General features: G+C 44.3%; 1 protein-coding gene across 19 annotated transcripts in view; it reads right to left on the bottom strand.

The window, feature by feature from the left end:
- The window catches only part of AKAP13 (A-kinase anchoring protein 13), a 233,000-nt gene that overhangs the window by 35,359 nt on the left and 183,257 nt on the right, over positions 1–14,384 (bottom strand). For all 19 annotated transcript variants that reach the window (XM_088656962.1, XM_088656966.1, XM_088656961.1 and 16 more), the window contains 2 exons: positions 13,817–13,859; positions 10,777–10,909 (listed from right to left, as the gene is read on the bottom strand). In XM_088656962.1, the coding sequence (XP_088513088.1) occupies positions 10,777–10,909; positions 13,817–13,859 (176 nt within the window). The remainder of the gene's footprint in view (positions 1–10,776; positions 10,910–13,816; positions 13,860–14,384) is intronic.

A 14,384-nucleotide genomic window follows, 5' to 3' on the forward strand; every position in this document is an offset into this window, starting at 1 on the left:
TGTTAGACAAGAAAATCTTGAATAAAAACTGATTTTACAAACAGCCCTTCTGCCTCACTGTGTTGAACATGCATCTGTGCTGAACCACGTCATATTTCAGGTGGGGTCTCAAAGGATGGAACTCTCTCTCTCGTGCACGCATAACCCCAAAAACCTACACAGAAAAGGCTAGGCTGAAATCCTTCTGACGTGAAAGTATTCTATGTAAAGGAAATGCTTTTTATAAGGAGAAGCATTCTGTCACGCAAGCTTCCACCTGACTCAAAACGCAGGTGGAGGTTTATCACCTCAGTGAGAACTAGACCCAAGAATGCCGGGAGAAAGTTGCTTGGTGCGGTGGCTAACATCGTGAAATAAATTTACAAAATTACCTTAGTCATGAACTTACTAAGTGGCCTGACGACACACACTTCTCTTATCTTCAACACTTCCTGAACAGAGCAAGCTTGGGCCAGATTAAGCATAGCCATTTGGAAGGCAGTATCTTTCTGAACGCCAGTTGCTGAGAATCACAAGCAGAGAGTGATGCTGTAGTAGTCAGGTTCTGATTGTAAGCTTCCTACAGTGGATCTGGTTGTCCACTGTGAGGACAGGATGCAGGCTAGATGGAGGGGCCACTGGCGCGATCCAACAGGGCTCTTCTTGTGCATTGTAGGAGGTTATTTGGAAAATCCAGGAGGGCCATGATATAGCTCCTAGAGCATTGGCTGAGACCAATGAAAGAACGTAAAAGAACGGTTCTTAAATAGTGTCACTGGTTAACTGCCTGTTTGCTGGTTTAGGACCCAGGTTACTCAAGGACTGTCACCTATGCCTAAATGAACCTGCCCAAGTACAGTGGTGCCTCGCTAGACGAATTTAATTCGTTCCACGGGTCTTTTCTTATAACGAAAAATTCGTCTAGCAAATCCCATAGGAATGCACTGATTTTTTTTTTATTTTTTTGCCCCCATAGGAACGCATTAATTGAATTTCAATGCATTCCTATGGGAAACCACGATTCGCTAGACGAATTTTTCATAAAACGAATTCATCTAGCGAGGCAACCTCCGCTCGAAAAATCCTTTCGTTAAGCGGAAATTTCGTTAAGCAGGGCATTCATTAAGCGAGGCACCACTGTATTGAGATTATCTTCTGAGGCCCCTGTCCGTTTGAGGTGACACGAGTTGAGACTGAAGAAAGGGCCTTTTCGGTGATGGCACTACAGTCATGGAACTCTCCCCACAGAGAGAAATGCCTGGTAATGAATCCTTGGCAAGCAAAGGCCTTTTTATTTGCCAAGGTTTCTCAATGTTCCACAGATTTTAAGTGTTAATGGCTGCTGATCCCTACTGTGTCCTCAAAACAAGCCTGAGAGGTAGTTTGTGCTGGTCACAGGGAGTTTCAGCTGAAGGTATTCCAGTGAGTTTCATGGCTGGGTAGCAATCTGGACCCAGAACTGCCTCGCTCCCCAGCTCTGAGCCACATTGGCTCCATATATTGTAACTGCAAAGAACTGTTCTATTCTATACTTGTAAGACGCCTAATTGAAATGACGGGTGCGATGTCGAATTTTTACAAAAATCAAACAAACAAGAGAGGGTAAATAACACCAACTTATTGAAGGCAGCTGTTGCAAGGATTACTCAGTTAATATGTTTTGAGATGCTTTGAACGCTCTGAAAAGACTGTGTAAACACTAAGTAGCATTATTGCTTAATCCCGTCTTCTCCTTTTGACATCAAAGAGCACGGATAACTCAAAGAGGCAAACACGACGCCTACACACGCAGCATGAATTCTAAATTTTCTTCTCAACACCTATAGCTCAAGAAGGCTTCTGTGTGAGTCAACAATCTCTCACTTCCAGGACTTTAAGAATCCCTTTGTCCATTAAAAAGGTATCTTTTACCTGAGCGCTTTGCTTCTCAGCCAGCAGGACCAAAGCAAGCACCAAGATTCTAAACTCCCCGACAAACATAGCCCTTGTTTTTAAGGGATTGTTATGGCTTTTGTTTGGTTTAGGACCAGCCTCACTCCAATAATGAGAGAGAAAAGGGGGCCGAAGGAGGAGAGAGAAGAGAGGCAGGCAGGCAAGCAGACACTGGCTTCAGTTAGAAAACAGGAAATGGTGTATACCGTGTTTCCCCCTTTTTAAGGCGTAGTCATAAAATAAGCCATAGCAGCATTTCTAAGCATTTGAGAAATATAAACCGTACCCCGAAAATAAGCCATAGTGATAGGCGCTGTGTGGAAGAGAGCACTGAGCTCCCCGAGTCAGCAGCAGCAACGCCGGCCGCAGCAGTGTTTGCTGAGTCCTTTCTTGCTTTTGGGACTTGGTTACTGTGCTGGCTTGGGATGGTGTGTGTGCAATTGCTGTTGCTGCTTCGTGTTTTTCAGCTGGATTCTCTGGGTTCTAAGCACTTTCCCCCGTTTGTTTGCGAAGCAGCACTCGGCTGCAGCCCCTGCCTCTCCCGGCGGCTGCAGGAGGCTGCAGTTGATCGCTATCTCCTTTTCCATTTCTTTTGTCTTTGAGCACCCGGCCCCGCCCCCTCTCCCCTTCGTGGAATGAAGAACGGAGTTTTAGCAGCATTTCCTCATTATAAAAAAAAGGTCAGGAACTTTTACTTTAACCTCAAAAATGGGATATTTCCTCTCTCTAAAAACAACTCTGACCTGAACACCAATAAAACGGGGGTAGATCACCTCCAGTTTATAAATCCGCAAGTAGATCGCAGTCTCCTGGAAGTTGGGCTCTATACTTTGGCTGATTGCAAGCCTTTGCATCTTTAAAAAACAAAAACCATGCGCTTCTCAGTCTTAATTTTCCTTTAATTCATCCCCCTATACCCTCCTCCAACCATTGCCTCCTTCCATTCCTTACCCCCCTCCCTCTCTCCCCACTTCCCTCACTCCTGTGCGATCTCATTGCTTTTTCTGTTGTGTTGTCTATTTTATATTTAATATTATTACCCTTTATGATGTTATTTTTTCCCTTGCGATAATTATTTATTTTTTATCTTTAACTTTCCTTTCCATATTTTTCCATATATAACTCAACACTTTCAAATTCATTCTTAACTCTTTGGATAGAGTGCCCCCCCCATTATTGTTGTTAATTTTACAATTCCTGGATTTTTTATGGAACCGAACAGCTTGGGTGCTTCAGAATGTGCCTTCTGTTGCTACAGGGCTATGGGGCTTCACTATTTGACCCCCCCCCCCCAGGTTGGGATTTTTAAAGTAGCTCTGTGGGTCCCAGGGCGCAGAATCACCCACGAACCTTTCCTTTGTCTAAACAGACCTCTTCCCCCCTGACTTTGGAAGGCTGTGCTTCAAGGGTGATACCAGGGGTTTTTTAAGACCTGCGCCTCTTAAGGATTGTTACGGTCCATAACTTCCATTGCTTTCTACAGGGTTGGGGGTTTAAAGCACTGCCACCCGCACCCCACCCTGCAGGCGCTCGGAACTGGCAGCGCCAACAACGCGCCCAGCAGCGCGCAGAAGAGAGCACCGAGCATCCTGAGCCAGTGGGTCCCAGTAGTACCAGCACTTTTTTTAAAAAAAGACACCCCCTGAAAATAAGCCACTGTGTGTTTTTTTGAGGGAAAAAAGTTATAAGACGGTGTCTTAAAAAAGGGGAAACACGGTAACAGCTTCAGCAATGGAAAAGGCCTTTTCAAAACACCAATCAAAAATGTGGGTTGTTTTTTTTAAAAAAGAAACCCACAACCCACCACTGAAAGCAGATAAAATGGAATCTTCTTCCAAATCCAGTAGAGATGGGCATGAGAGCTCAGGCCACACCAGAATGAAAAAACCGCTTCTGGAGGATTTGTTCCACTGGACAGCCAAACCTGGACTTTCAAGACATCAGCTTCCAAATAAGGCACAACCAACTAATGCACACACACACACACACACACACACACACACACACACGCCTCAGCATCCAAGGGCCGTAGCTCAGTGATAGAACATTTGCTCTGCATGTAGAAGGTCCCAGGTTCAATCCCTAGCATCTCCCTCCAGGTATGGCTGAGAGTATCCCCTGTCTGAAACCCTGGAGAGCCTTTGCCAGTCTGCATGGAAAGTACTAAAGTAGATGGCCCAATGGTCTGTCTCAGTAGAATGCCGCTTCCTCCATTCATCTGGCGAGACACAGACTCTTACCTCCAAGTGCCACCGTCCTATCAGCCTCACCGTGATCTGGGGTACGTCGGATAATCTGTTCCATTTTAGGGACATGCTTCCCAGAGTTATTAGTGCGAGAAGAGCAACGGCGGACACCTATCCATCCATAAGGTTAGTGCGGGGTGTGTGGGGAGAAAACCCTCCTTGCTTGCTGCTAAGGCTGCTGTCATGAAAGGGAGTTTGGGGGAAAGGAAGTCAGAAACAAGTTGAGCAAGAGAAGGAGGGAGGGGAGAAGGAAGGGCTGTTTCTTGCAAGTTTCCTCAAAGAGGATCTTAACCCTTCTGATGCTAGAGAGGTGACAGCTGTTATCTCTCACAGACACACACGAGAGAGAGAGAGAGAGAGAGAGAGAGAGAGAGAGAGAGAGAGAGAGAGAGAGAGAGAGAGAGAACAGCAAGAGTTTATCTCACACCCTTGCTAATAATCATTTCCGATTGCTGGTGGCAAACTATGGCTTCCCTGCAATTTTCAGGTACAGAGCCAGTTCCAAAGGAAACAGTTGCATCTTTAAGATCATGGGTAGGCAAACTAAGGCCCGGGGCCCAGATCTGGCCCAATTACTTTCTAAATCTGGCCTGCGGATGGTTCGGGAATCAGCGTATTTTTACATGAGTAGAATGTGTGCTTTTATTTTAAATGCATCTCTGGGTTATTTGTGGGGCATAGAAATTCGTTCAATCCCCCCCCCCAATATAGTCCAGCCCCCCACAAGGTCTGAGGGACAGTGTACCGGACCCCTGCTGAAAAGGTTTGCTGAACCCTGTTTAAGATGGCAACGGCAACCTGCAAAATTAAAAGCAGGCATTGAAAAGAGACTTCCTGTTTCACTTCCTCCTTTGAGATTTCCCCCCCCCCCTTGAAACAGAAAGAAAAGAGGCGAAAGGACACCCTTACACATTTAAAAACACAAGACAAAGCCAATGCAAGGAAGCTCTGCCTATGTGTGATGGTTAAAACTGTCAGAACACAATCAGGAGTTCTTTAACTCATGGTGGACTTTATGTTAGAGGGAGTCCATGATGACCACCTCAAGTGGCAGGCGTTCATCAAGCTCCCTGCTCCTGACACCATGGGAGTGTGCACGAGAAGTTAGCACAGGGATAGCATATGCGGCTGACACAGATATCCACGTTGAGACACACACTGTCATGGACTGGCTGGGTGCAGAGAAGTGGTGGGAGGCACTGGCTGGGGAACCCCCAAGGGCACCCCCGGGGGAAGAAGGCTCAGAGCCAAGGGTGGTGGGACAACGATGAGTGGTCATAGAGAGAAGGAGGAGCAGACTGGGAGGAGGAGGTGTCGGAAGCTGAAGAGGCAACCGTGTTTGGTGAGCAGGAAGAGGCTGTGGCAGAGGGGAGTGGGGTCAGAAGGAAGGCTACGGAAGAAACCAGGGAGTCTCCCCCTCCTGCTGGAACCAGCTCCCCTACCCCTGGATGAAAAACATGCAAAGAGGGCAGAACAGAGGGAGGTTGTGCACAGGCACAGTTTGCAACTGTGAGAGGAGGAGCTTTACGACGTAGTGAAAAGGCAGGGACCTTCAATCCTCGCAACTGCCTTATTGGAGCAAGACCTACTGGGACGAGCTACTGAGATCACTAGACCTGTGCTGTTTCAGTTTCTTGAATAAAGAGTTAACTCGGGCATCCCCAAACTGCAGCCCTCCAGATGTTTTGGCCTACAACTCCCATGATCCCTAGCTAACAGGACCAGTGGTCGGGGATGAGGGGAATTGTAGTCCAAAACATCTGGAGGGCCGAAGTCTGGGGATGCCTGAGTTAACTTCACTGGCCTCTGTGTTTTGCTTTTATTGCTGACCTACGCTTAACTCCAGTTCCACACATCCACACCCACAATCCAGTAACACAGGGAAGGAGAACCTGTGGCTCTTCAGATGTTGTGGGACTCCAGCTCCCATCAGGCGTAACCTACATAGCCAATAAGACAATATGGAACCCACCAACAACTGAAGTACAGCAGGCTCCATGCCCCTAAGTTACTGGAATTTTGGGGGTGGAGTGAGAGAAATCTCAACATAGCTACTGATTTCAGAAGCAGCCCAGCCTTGGTTCCTTACAACATGTAGCTCTGCTTCAGAATGAGGACCATTCTTCTGAGTGTGGCATAGGAGTGTTGGGACCAGGACCAAGAGATCAAGAATTCAAATCCTTCATTCAGACATGAAGATCACTGGATGGCTTTGGGCCAGTCATTGTTTCTTGGTCTAAACTACATGGCAGGGTTGTTGTGAGGATAAAGTGAGGAGGGGAAAACTGTTCAGCTTTTTTTGGAGCAAAGGTCAGATATAAATGTAATAAATCTATAAATAATTTGTTTAAGCCAAGGGTGAGGATCCTCCAGGTGCTGTTTGACTCGAACTCCCATCAACACCAGCTAGCATAGACAATGGTAAACGATGATGCGAGTTGTAGTCCAGCAACATCAGGGGGAGGAAAGGTCTTCCCATCCCCAGTTTTAAGCAATGAAACTTTTACTTTAAATTGTTCTTTTTTTTATCCACAGGAGGATGAAAAATAATAACAATCACTTGCTTTGTGTATAGTACAGTAACACTACTTGACAATTTCTGACTATAATCCGGAGAAAGCCTGGCTGTGAAATTGATTGAACTGATAAAGCAACTGGGACCTAAGCTGTTATATGTATGTGCAATATCACCTGCTGTACCCCGAACATTTTATTTTTAAGAATGTGTAACAGGCTTCATGGAACATTGTGCAAAGCAAATTAAGTGGTTTATTGAATGTCCTCTCATAAAGGCATAACCTGCATAAGGCAATGGAAACTGAGACATCCACAGCAAATAGCTAAAGAAGGAGCAGTAAACTGCACAGGGCCCAAAGGGCCACATCACACTGTGGTCAACCCTCCACCACGCACCTGTCAATTACCTGATACCACCTGACATCAGGTGGATCTGACTCCAGCCAAAAGCTGGGCAGCTTGCATTCAACATCAAAGGGAAACGGCGCTGAATGCAAAGAGTGCTTGCAAAGGGAAAACTGGGAGCAGACTCTAAGGTCGTTCCTTTGCAGCCACAGCTTTTGCCTGTCCCACATCTGACATCACATGTGATGTAAGTTGAGTGACAGAAGGGCATGGCCTGTGAAAAGCAGCCTCTCTCACACACACTTTGAAATAAGGAGAGTGGTTATCCCCTCTCACCACATTCAGACACTCTCACGAAGTCCATACACACAAAAGACACACACACACGCAAAAGGAAGCCAGTGTCCCTTGCACAACTTTGTGTTGTAATCTTTAGGAAAGATCATCATCCGCACACTAAGGCAGATTTCTACAATCAAGTTGTATAAAGTGCTATCGATACACAGCAACTCCACTTCATATCAAATAGTTGTTCTGCTGAATAATGTAAGCTTTTGGGTTCTTTCCTTATGAACTTTTAAATTCCTTTTCAGATTACTGAATTGTATGAAAAATTGTGGGACAATGCAGTGATATTTACGATACCTAATATCTTCCAAAAAAGAAGGTCAGAAGGAAGAAATTCTGGGTGTTGTCAACTAAGTTTTACTCAGAGTAGACCCACTGAAAATAATGAATATGATTAAGGGCTTATCCATACCTACCTTTAGCTTTGCTCTTTCCAGGCAGAGCTTAAAAGCTCTCTGTGTTTTCTCCCTGTTTTCTCCCCGCAAAAACCTGATCTTTAGTGCTCAACTGGAGCAAACCTCAATTCGGGCTTTCCGTGGATTGCTGTTTGCTCCAATTCAGCTTTAAAGAACGGTTTCTATCTAATCTGTCTGTCTATCTATCATCTATCTATCACAGGGGAAATTCTGGAGCAAAAGAAAGAACACTCAGATATGAAGCATTAAAGCACAGACCATGCCTGAAAAGAGCAGAGGAAGGTGTGGATAAGCCCTAAGTCAGGTCCATTAATTTCAAAGGGTTTACTGTAGTAAAACTTAATTGACTACCACCCCCTTTTTATATCAAAATGAGTCTTTGTTGTTTTTGCAATTTGAGGATGGATAGCTGTAATACTGAAAGAATTTATATAGCTAAGGCTTTGTTTTCCTTTTTTTTTGAAGCTTTAATTTCAGAAGAAAAACAACCCCAACAAACTTCTGCTTTTAAAGCTCCTTCCAAGGCATCACCCGTACTCATCATACAGTCGTCTGCTTCCAGTGTCCTAGCTGTGGACTATTGCTAATGCGACCACGTAGCACTGCCAAAGGAGAAGTTATTGGCACATCGCATGGGAAAGACTAAGTTACGCTCAGTTTTCCAAACCTCTCTTGACAAACGTCCTTCCCACCAACATTTCTTAGAAGAGCAGAAGGGTTGCAGGAGACAGGTGATCTCGCTTGACTCTCAGAGCATGACTATGAGAAATACAGACTTTCTGAGTACGTTTGAATGTAGGAACATAGGAGGACAATTCCACAGAAGCATATTGATTACTGCTGTGGTCATGATTGTAGGCGAACATGGCTGTGCAGACAGTGTTAAGAACCTATTAGCCAGCATCCTGTTCTCAAAGCAGCCACACAAATGTGTGCGGGAAACCCACAAAGCGGCAGCTAAGTGCAACAGCACACCCCCCCATTTCCTGTGGTTTCCAGAAACTAGCATTCAGAAGCATATTCATTCTAAAGCACCAGATTACTGGTGCTATTGGGTGTACAGAATACACAGGATTACCCATACATCCTTGATGACCCTGTGCATGCTGGGCACACTTCCAGGCAATACACAATCAACAGTGGAGACTGGTGCTCTGCCCCACTAACCTCAGCCTGCCCTCAGTCAGCCTCAACCCAGCTGCTGCCTTGCTTTTAGCCAGTCCTGGAGGGGTGGCCCTACCTGCCAGTGTCCTCTTCCTTAGTCTCTGTTGCTCTTGCAAAACGGCAGGAGTATGAAGACACAACTAGAATGAGTTGGCTCTGCCTGTTATTGGCTGCAGCACCTTTGATCTCTCTGCCACCAACCAACCAGCTTTTATCTGAATGGGGATGCCTTACTTGTGCATGGAGTTTCCAGCAGACCTCTCTGTGACAGACTAGTTGAATATGGGCGAAGACCCCCCACAAATAGGGCAACATTCAAACCATGCAATCTCACCACCATCACCTGTACTATGACATGATACAATCCAGGAATCATTTTTCCATCTCTCCCACTGTTTCCTTGAAATTGATTTTTGATTATCTCTGCCTTCAGTTAATTGTATTTTGTTGATCATTTTCTCTATTCGGGCCAATTCTCTATCAAGCCGGTTTGATGCCCCTTCCAGGCCTTTTAAAACTGGGCTATAACATGTCTAACTGCTAGCAATAAATAACCAATTTAGTAAAATATCTTCATTCTGACAAGTTTTCAACTGTGAACGATAAATAACTAATAGTGAAATATCTTCATTCTTACCATGAAGTACATGAAATAAAGATAACTCAGGAGTCTGAATGACATGTTGAAAAGCAGTATTACATATTTCCAGAAAAAAAAACCATCTCCACAAAACCTGACACCTTAATGCAATACCACCACAAAACGTGGTATGACTTTCCCCCCCGAGTCTCACATATCTTCACCAACAGAGCGGGTGTCAGGAAAGCTTAATACATGCAAGATAAAACAGGTTCGATGTGCCCGTCACAGGATATTTTCAGAGAGTTCCTTTAGACATCCAGCCAGGGGCGTACCCAGGATCAAAACTGGGGGGGGGGGGCAAGAGAGGGGAAGAGGGAAGGAAGGAAGGAAGGAAGGAAGGAAGGAAGGAAGGAAGGAAGGAAGGAAGGAAGGAAGGAAGGAAGGAAGGAAGGAAGGAAGGGGTGAGAGAGAGAGAAGGGAGGGAGGGAGAGAGAGAAAAAGGAAGAAAGATAGAGGGGGGAAGGAAGGAAGGAAGGAAGGAAGGAAGGAAGGAAGGAAGGAAGGAAGGAAGGAAGGAAGGAAGGAGCTCCCATCCGCCACCACCAACCCAGCTCAGGCTGCTCCTCCCCCTTCCCACGTTCCTGTTGCTGGCTGCAGCCGTGAAGGGGGCAAAAACAGCCCAATTTCAGGCTGCTTCTCGCCCTCCCCACATTCCTGTCGCTGGCTGCAGCCGCGGGGGGGGGGGGGGGACAGCAGCGACTTTCCCCCTTCAGTTTTCGGAGGGAAAAAGTGCGGGTTATGGTCCGTAAAATACGGTGATATTTTTTTTTTGCTTCTAGGGGGGGCAGCTGCCCCCCCCACATACGCCCATGCATCCAGCTCCTTCCTAAAACCAGACAGTCAGGATGAAGAGGCAGGAGCTTCAGCCATCCGAAATGGTCACGTTTTCCCCTGCAGCTTTCCGTTAGCAAAGAGTCATTTGCTAAACCTGCTGTTGAGAGTAAAGCCATTCTGGCTCTCTGTGCTGAGAGATCCTTCCTGACTCTGGAACTGAGCATGCACGTGCACACACACATTCAAGTGTTTTGTACCCTCCGCCGGAGGGGGAAGCAATTATGTAGGAAAAGAACCTCAGATTAAGAGAATTTCATATTTAACACAATATCAACCTCCATGCTCTTCCTGCCATGCTCAGTGCGCTGAACCGCCAAGGCCGAGTGAGCCACAAACATTTGGAGCTACTTACTTTGCTCTTCTTACTGCTGACCATTTTATTCCTGAGGTAGCTGAACGTGCGGCTGACTTTCGTTCCACTTTTGCTGTCCAAGTCCTTTCTGGATGGGCTGGGAGGCAGGAAATTGCCGCTCTCCTCGCTGATGCTAGAAGCCAAGAGACACAACATTGTCAGAGAGCACACAGAACCCCCTTCTCTTTCCCACTTCAGACAGCAGAAACTGATTCTGTTTTGTTTTGTTTTACTGTTCTATGTTACCAAGAATTCCAGCCCATTCGTGTCTTTAGATCACTCATCTTTCTTTATAATAAATCCAGCATTAAGTTAATGGCAACTGGAGCTGCCAACTTGTCTTTACGGACCCTGCTCCTGTGTGGGCCACAGAAAGCGAGCACTTTCAGGAATCTGCCAAAGGAAAAACCACCCTTTGGGGTAGATCCTCTGGAGGATTCCAGTCACTGCCCAGAAACCCTGCTCTGCTGGTGGCAGCAAAGGGGCAGCAACTGCAACCTACTCTTCCTCTACCTCCTCATTAATATTAGTATTATATAATATTTTTATTCGGTTTTCTGCAAATGTAACAAACATCACAAATAAACAAAAAAGAACAAGCACTACAACAACAAACTAAAAAATGAAGAGGGAAAAAAAGTTTGCATCAAAACAGTAACATAACCATAAAATGGGATTAACTGAATCCCTTGACTCCCCTCCCCTGGTTCCTTAAAGTTGTTTTTTAAACTGCATATCATTTATACTCCAAATTTCTATTTTAACCTCAAGTTTCCTGTACCATCTCCAAAATTACAGGTGTTTTTAAAATCCTGCCAATATATTACGATGTTTACAGTATTTTTGTAAATATATAATAAACATTCCCCATTCTTTTTTAAATTTCTCATCATCTTGGTTTCTGAGATTTCCAGTTAATTTCACCATTTCAGCATAGTCCATTAACTTGGTTTGCCAATCTTCTTTGGTTGGGACTGCCTCCTCTTTCCATCTTTGGGCTAGCAATATCTGGGCTATTGCTCATTATTATTATTTTTAATGAAACTGTTATAACCAGGCCCAGTTCAAGGTATTACTATTCATACATAAAGCTCCTAACAACTTGGGACCAATTCACCCGCAAGATTGCCTTGCCCAATATATGTGCAATCAACTGCTTCGATCAGTGGAACTAGCGCCATTTACAGGTGCCACTTAATACTTGTTCCACAGTTGAAAGAAATTGAACTTTTAGTGAGGCAGCACCTACATTTTGGAACTCTCCCTGCCTATTGCCATCAGGCCTTGACTGTGCCTTTTCAAACCTTTTTGTTTAGACCAGCCTATCCAGAATTGCAGGATGTCAATGTTTACTTCAAACTTTTTTCTTCTTCTTTTTGCTTACTGTCGATTTTACTTTTTGATTTTTTTTTTTAAAAAATACATAATCCGGCAGTATATAAATGTTGTGAAATAAATATACCGAGTATGCCATTAAGTATTTTATATTGTATCTTTGCTGTTCTTCACTGCAAGCCACTCTGAATACTGTTTTAAATTTAACATGGTGTAAATATTATGTCCTGGCTAATATTTTGACAGGCAGAAATTAAGCAGGTGAAGCTTTATCTATGGCTTCAACTCTGCTCTGCTCAAGGAAAAGCTTCACATTAAAAAAAAACAATTGCTCTCAGATTTTCTACAGTCAAGCAGTATATAAATTGCATGAATAAAATAAAATACATTTTAAAACGAAAAAAGGTAAGCAATATTTGGGGGGGAATCTGGCGACTCTAATGAAAGCTGTGTTGCATATTGCAAATGGGCTCAGCACCTTCTTATCTCAAACAATGCCTGTTGTGCCTTCAACAGGTGAGGCTTTTTACCTCCAAGCTTCTCTGGTTACCATTTTTCCTTAAAGGCCAAAGGAGCCCTGCCAAGAACAGACAACCATCCTAAATGCAAAGAATCATATGTATGCTCCAAATACCCACAGTGCCCTCTGCTGTTTGAAAGTGCAAGTACAGCTTCCTGGAAGATGAGGAAGAAATGGAAAGCATTTTCTGCTGTTTCCGGTAGGCATTTTGGGTGTATGATTCCCCACACACACCTTAGATTTAGGTAAGATATTTTTGGTGGAGTTACTATGTTTAGCCAATCAGCACACACAAAAATCAACAGACTGGGAAGGTGTCTTCCACTCTTCCCAATTCATCAGTGGGCTAATCTAATAAATTAAAATTATTTTAATACAAGAACTTATAAAGATTGCAGATAAGCTAGGGCCAGTGTTATTTCTCTTTTAAAAAAATGTTTAGGGCTATTCTCCTTTTCCTACTAATATTGAAATACTGCCCCTCCATGAGGCCAAACTTAGATTCACAAAATCAAATCAAATCAAACTTTATTTGCGTAGCCGACAGGCCATAGCATCAAAAGGACATACACTAACAAAAATACATATATGGTTACCAATAAAGCCTATTAAACCTATTAAAACCTAAGGTAAAAGCTGGGTTATCATTCATCGATGTCCCTCTGTCCCAAAACAAAATGTTTAGAGGAATGCGTCCCCCTGCATCCCCCCAGAAAAAAAGCACTGGCTAGGGCCATCTTTGACGCACCTCCACCCCACCCCTATGGGTAAGAGAAGGAGTAACACCTCTTTTTAAAGCTGATATCTGCTTTTACAATCATACATCATCTAAAATCAGTAACTAAAAAGCAAGAATGATTTATCCCCTTTAGAACTATTGTCCATTCCTATCATATGCAAAGTCGTGCAGTTTTAGTCAATTAACTAATGACTTGACTACATAGCTGCCAAGTTATCCCTTTTTTTAAGGGATTTTCCCTTATGCTGAATAGGCTTCCTCGCGAGAAAAGGGAAAACTTGGCGGCTATGCTTGACTAAAACTCACACAGTTAGATCAGCATGATTTCTCTTGATTGAGTGGCAGCCCTGATTTTTCTATTTCAATGAAATGGAGAGAGTTTTAAGAGTTTGCAAAACAAAACAAAAACCCTGCCTTCAGTTTTAGGGGGGAAACCAAAAGCTCACCTTTGAGTCAATGAATTGCTGGTACTGCTGAAAGATCTGTTACCTGAACAAAGACAAGGAGAAAAGATTTTTAATTAACAATAATTGCACCTGGGATTAACCTTGATGGCTATGACACATTCTAATGCAAAATCCCGGTGGAAAATTGGTCCATTGGGTCCACTAAAGGTTTATTAACCATGGTTATCAAAGCAGTAATTTTGAATGGGTTTTCCCCATTCTTTCTTTACAAAGTCCTGAATAATGAAGACAAGAAGGGCTTGCTTGTTCACTTGTCTCCAGATGTTAACACAACTGTCTCCAGAGACACCCTCCAGAGCAGGCATAGGCAAACTCTGGCCCTCCAGATGTTTTGGGACTACAACTCCCATCATCCCTGACCACTGGTCCTGTTAGCTAGGGATGATGGGAATTGTAGTCCCAAACGTCTGGAGGGTCGGAGTTTGCCTATGCCTGCTCCAGAGCATCCCAGAACTGGTTACTACTGGCATTTCAGGACCTATGATTTACAAAATAACAAGCACAAAAGCTGCACAGAATCCGAAGCAGATTCCTGCGTAGCTGGAGA

This window comes from Zootoca vivipara, chromosome 13 (genome assembly GCF_965207765.1).
Source record: "Zootoca vivipara chromosome 13, rZooViv2.hap1.1, whole genome shotgun sequence".
Taxonomy (NCBI): domain Eukaryota; kingdom Metazoa; phylum Chordata; class Lepidosauria; order Squamata; family Lacertidae; genus Zootoca; species Zootoca vivipara.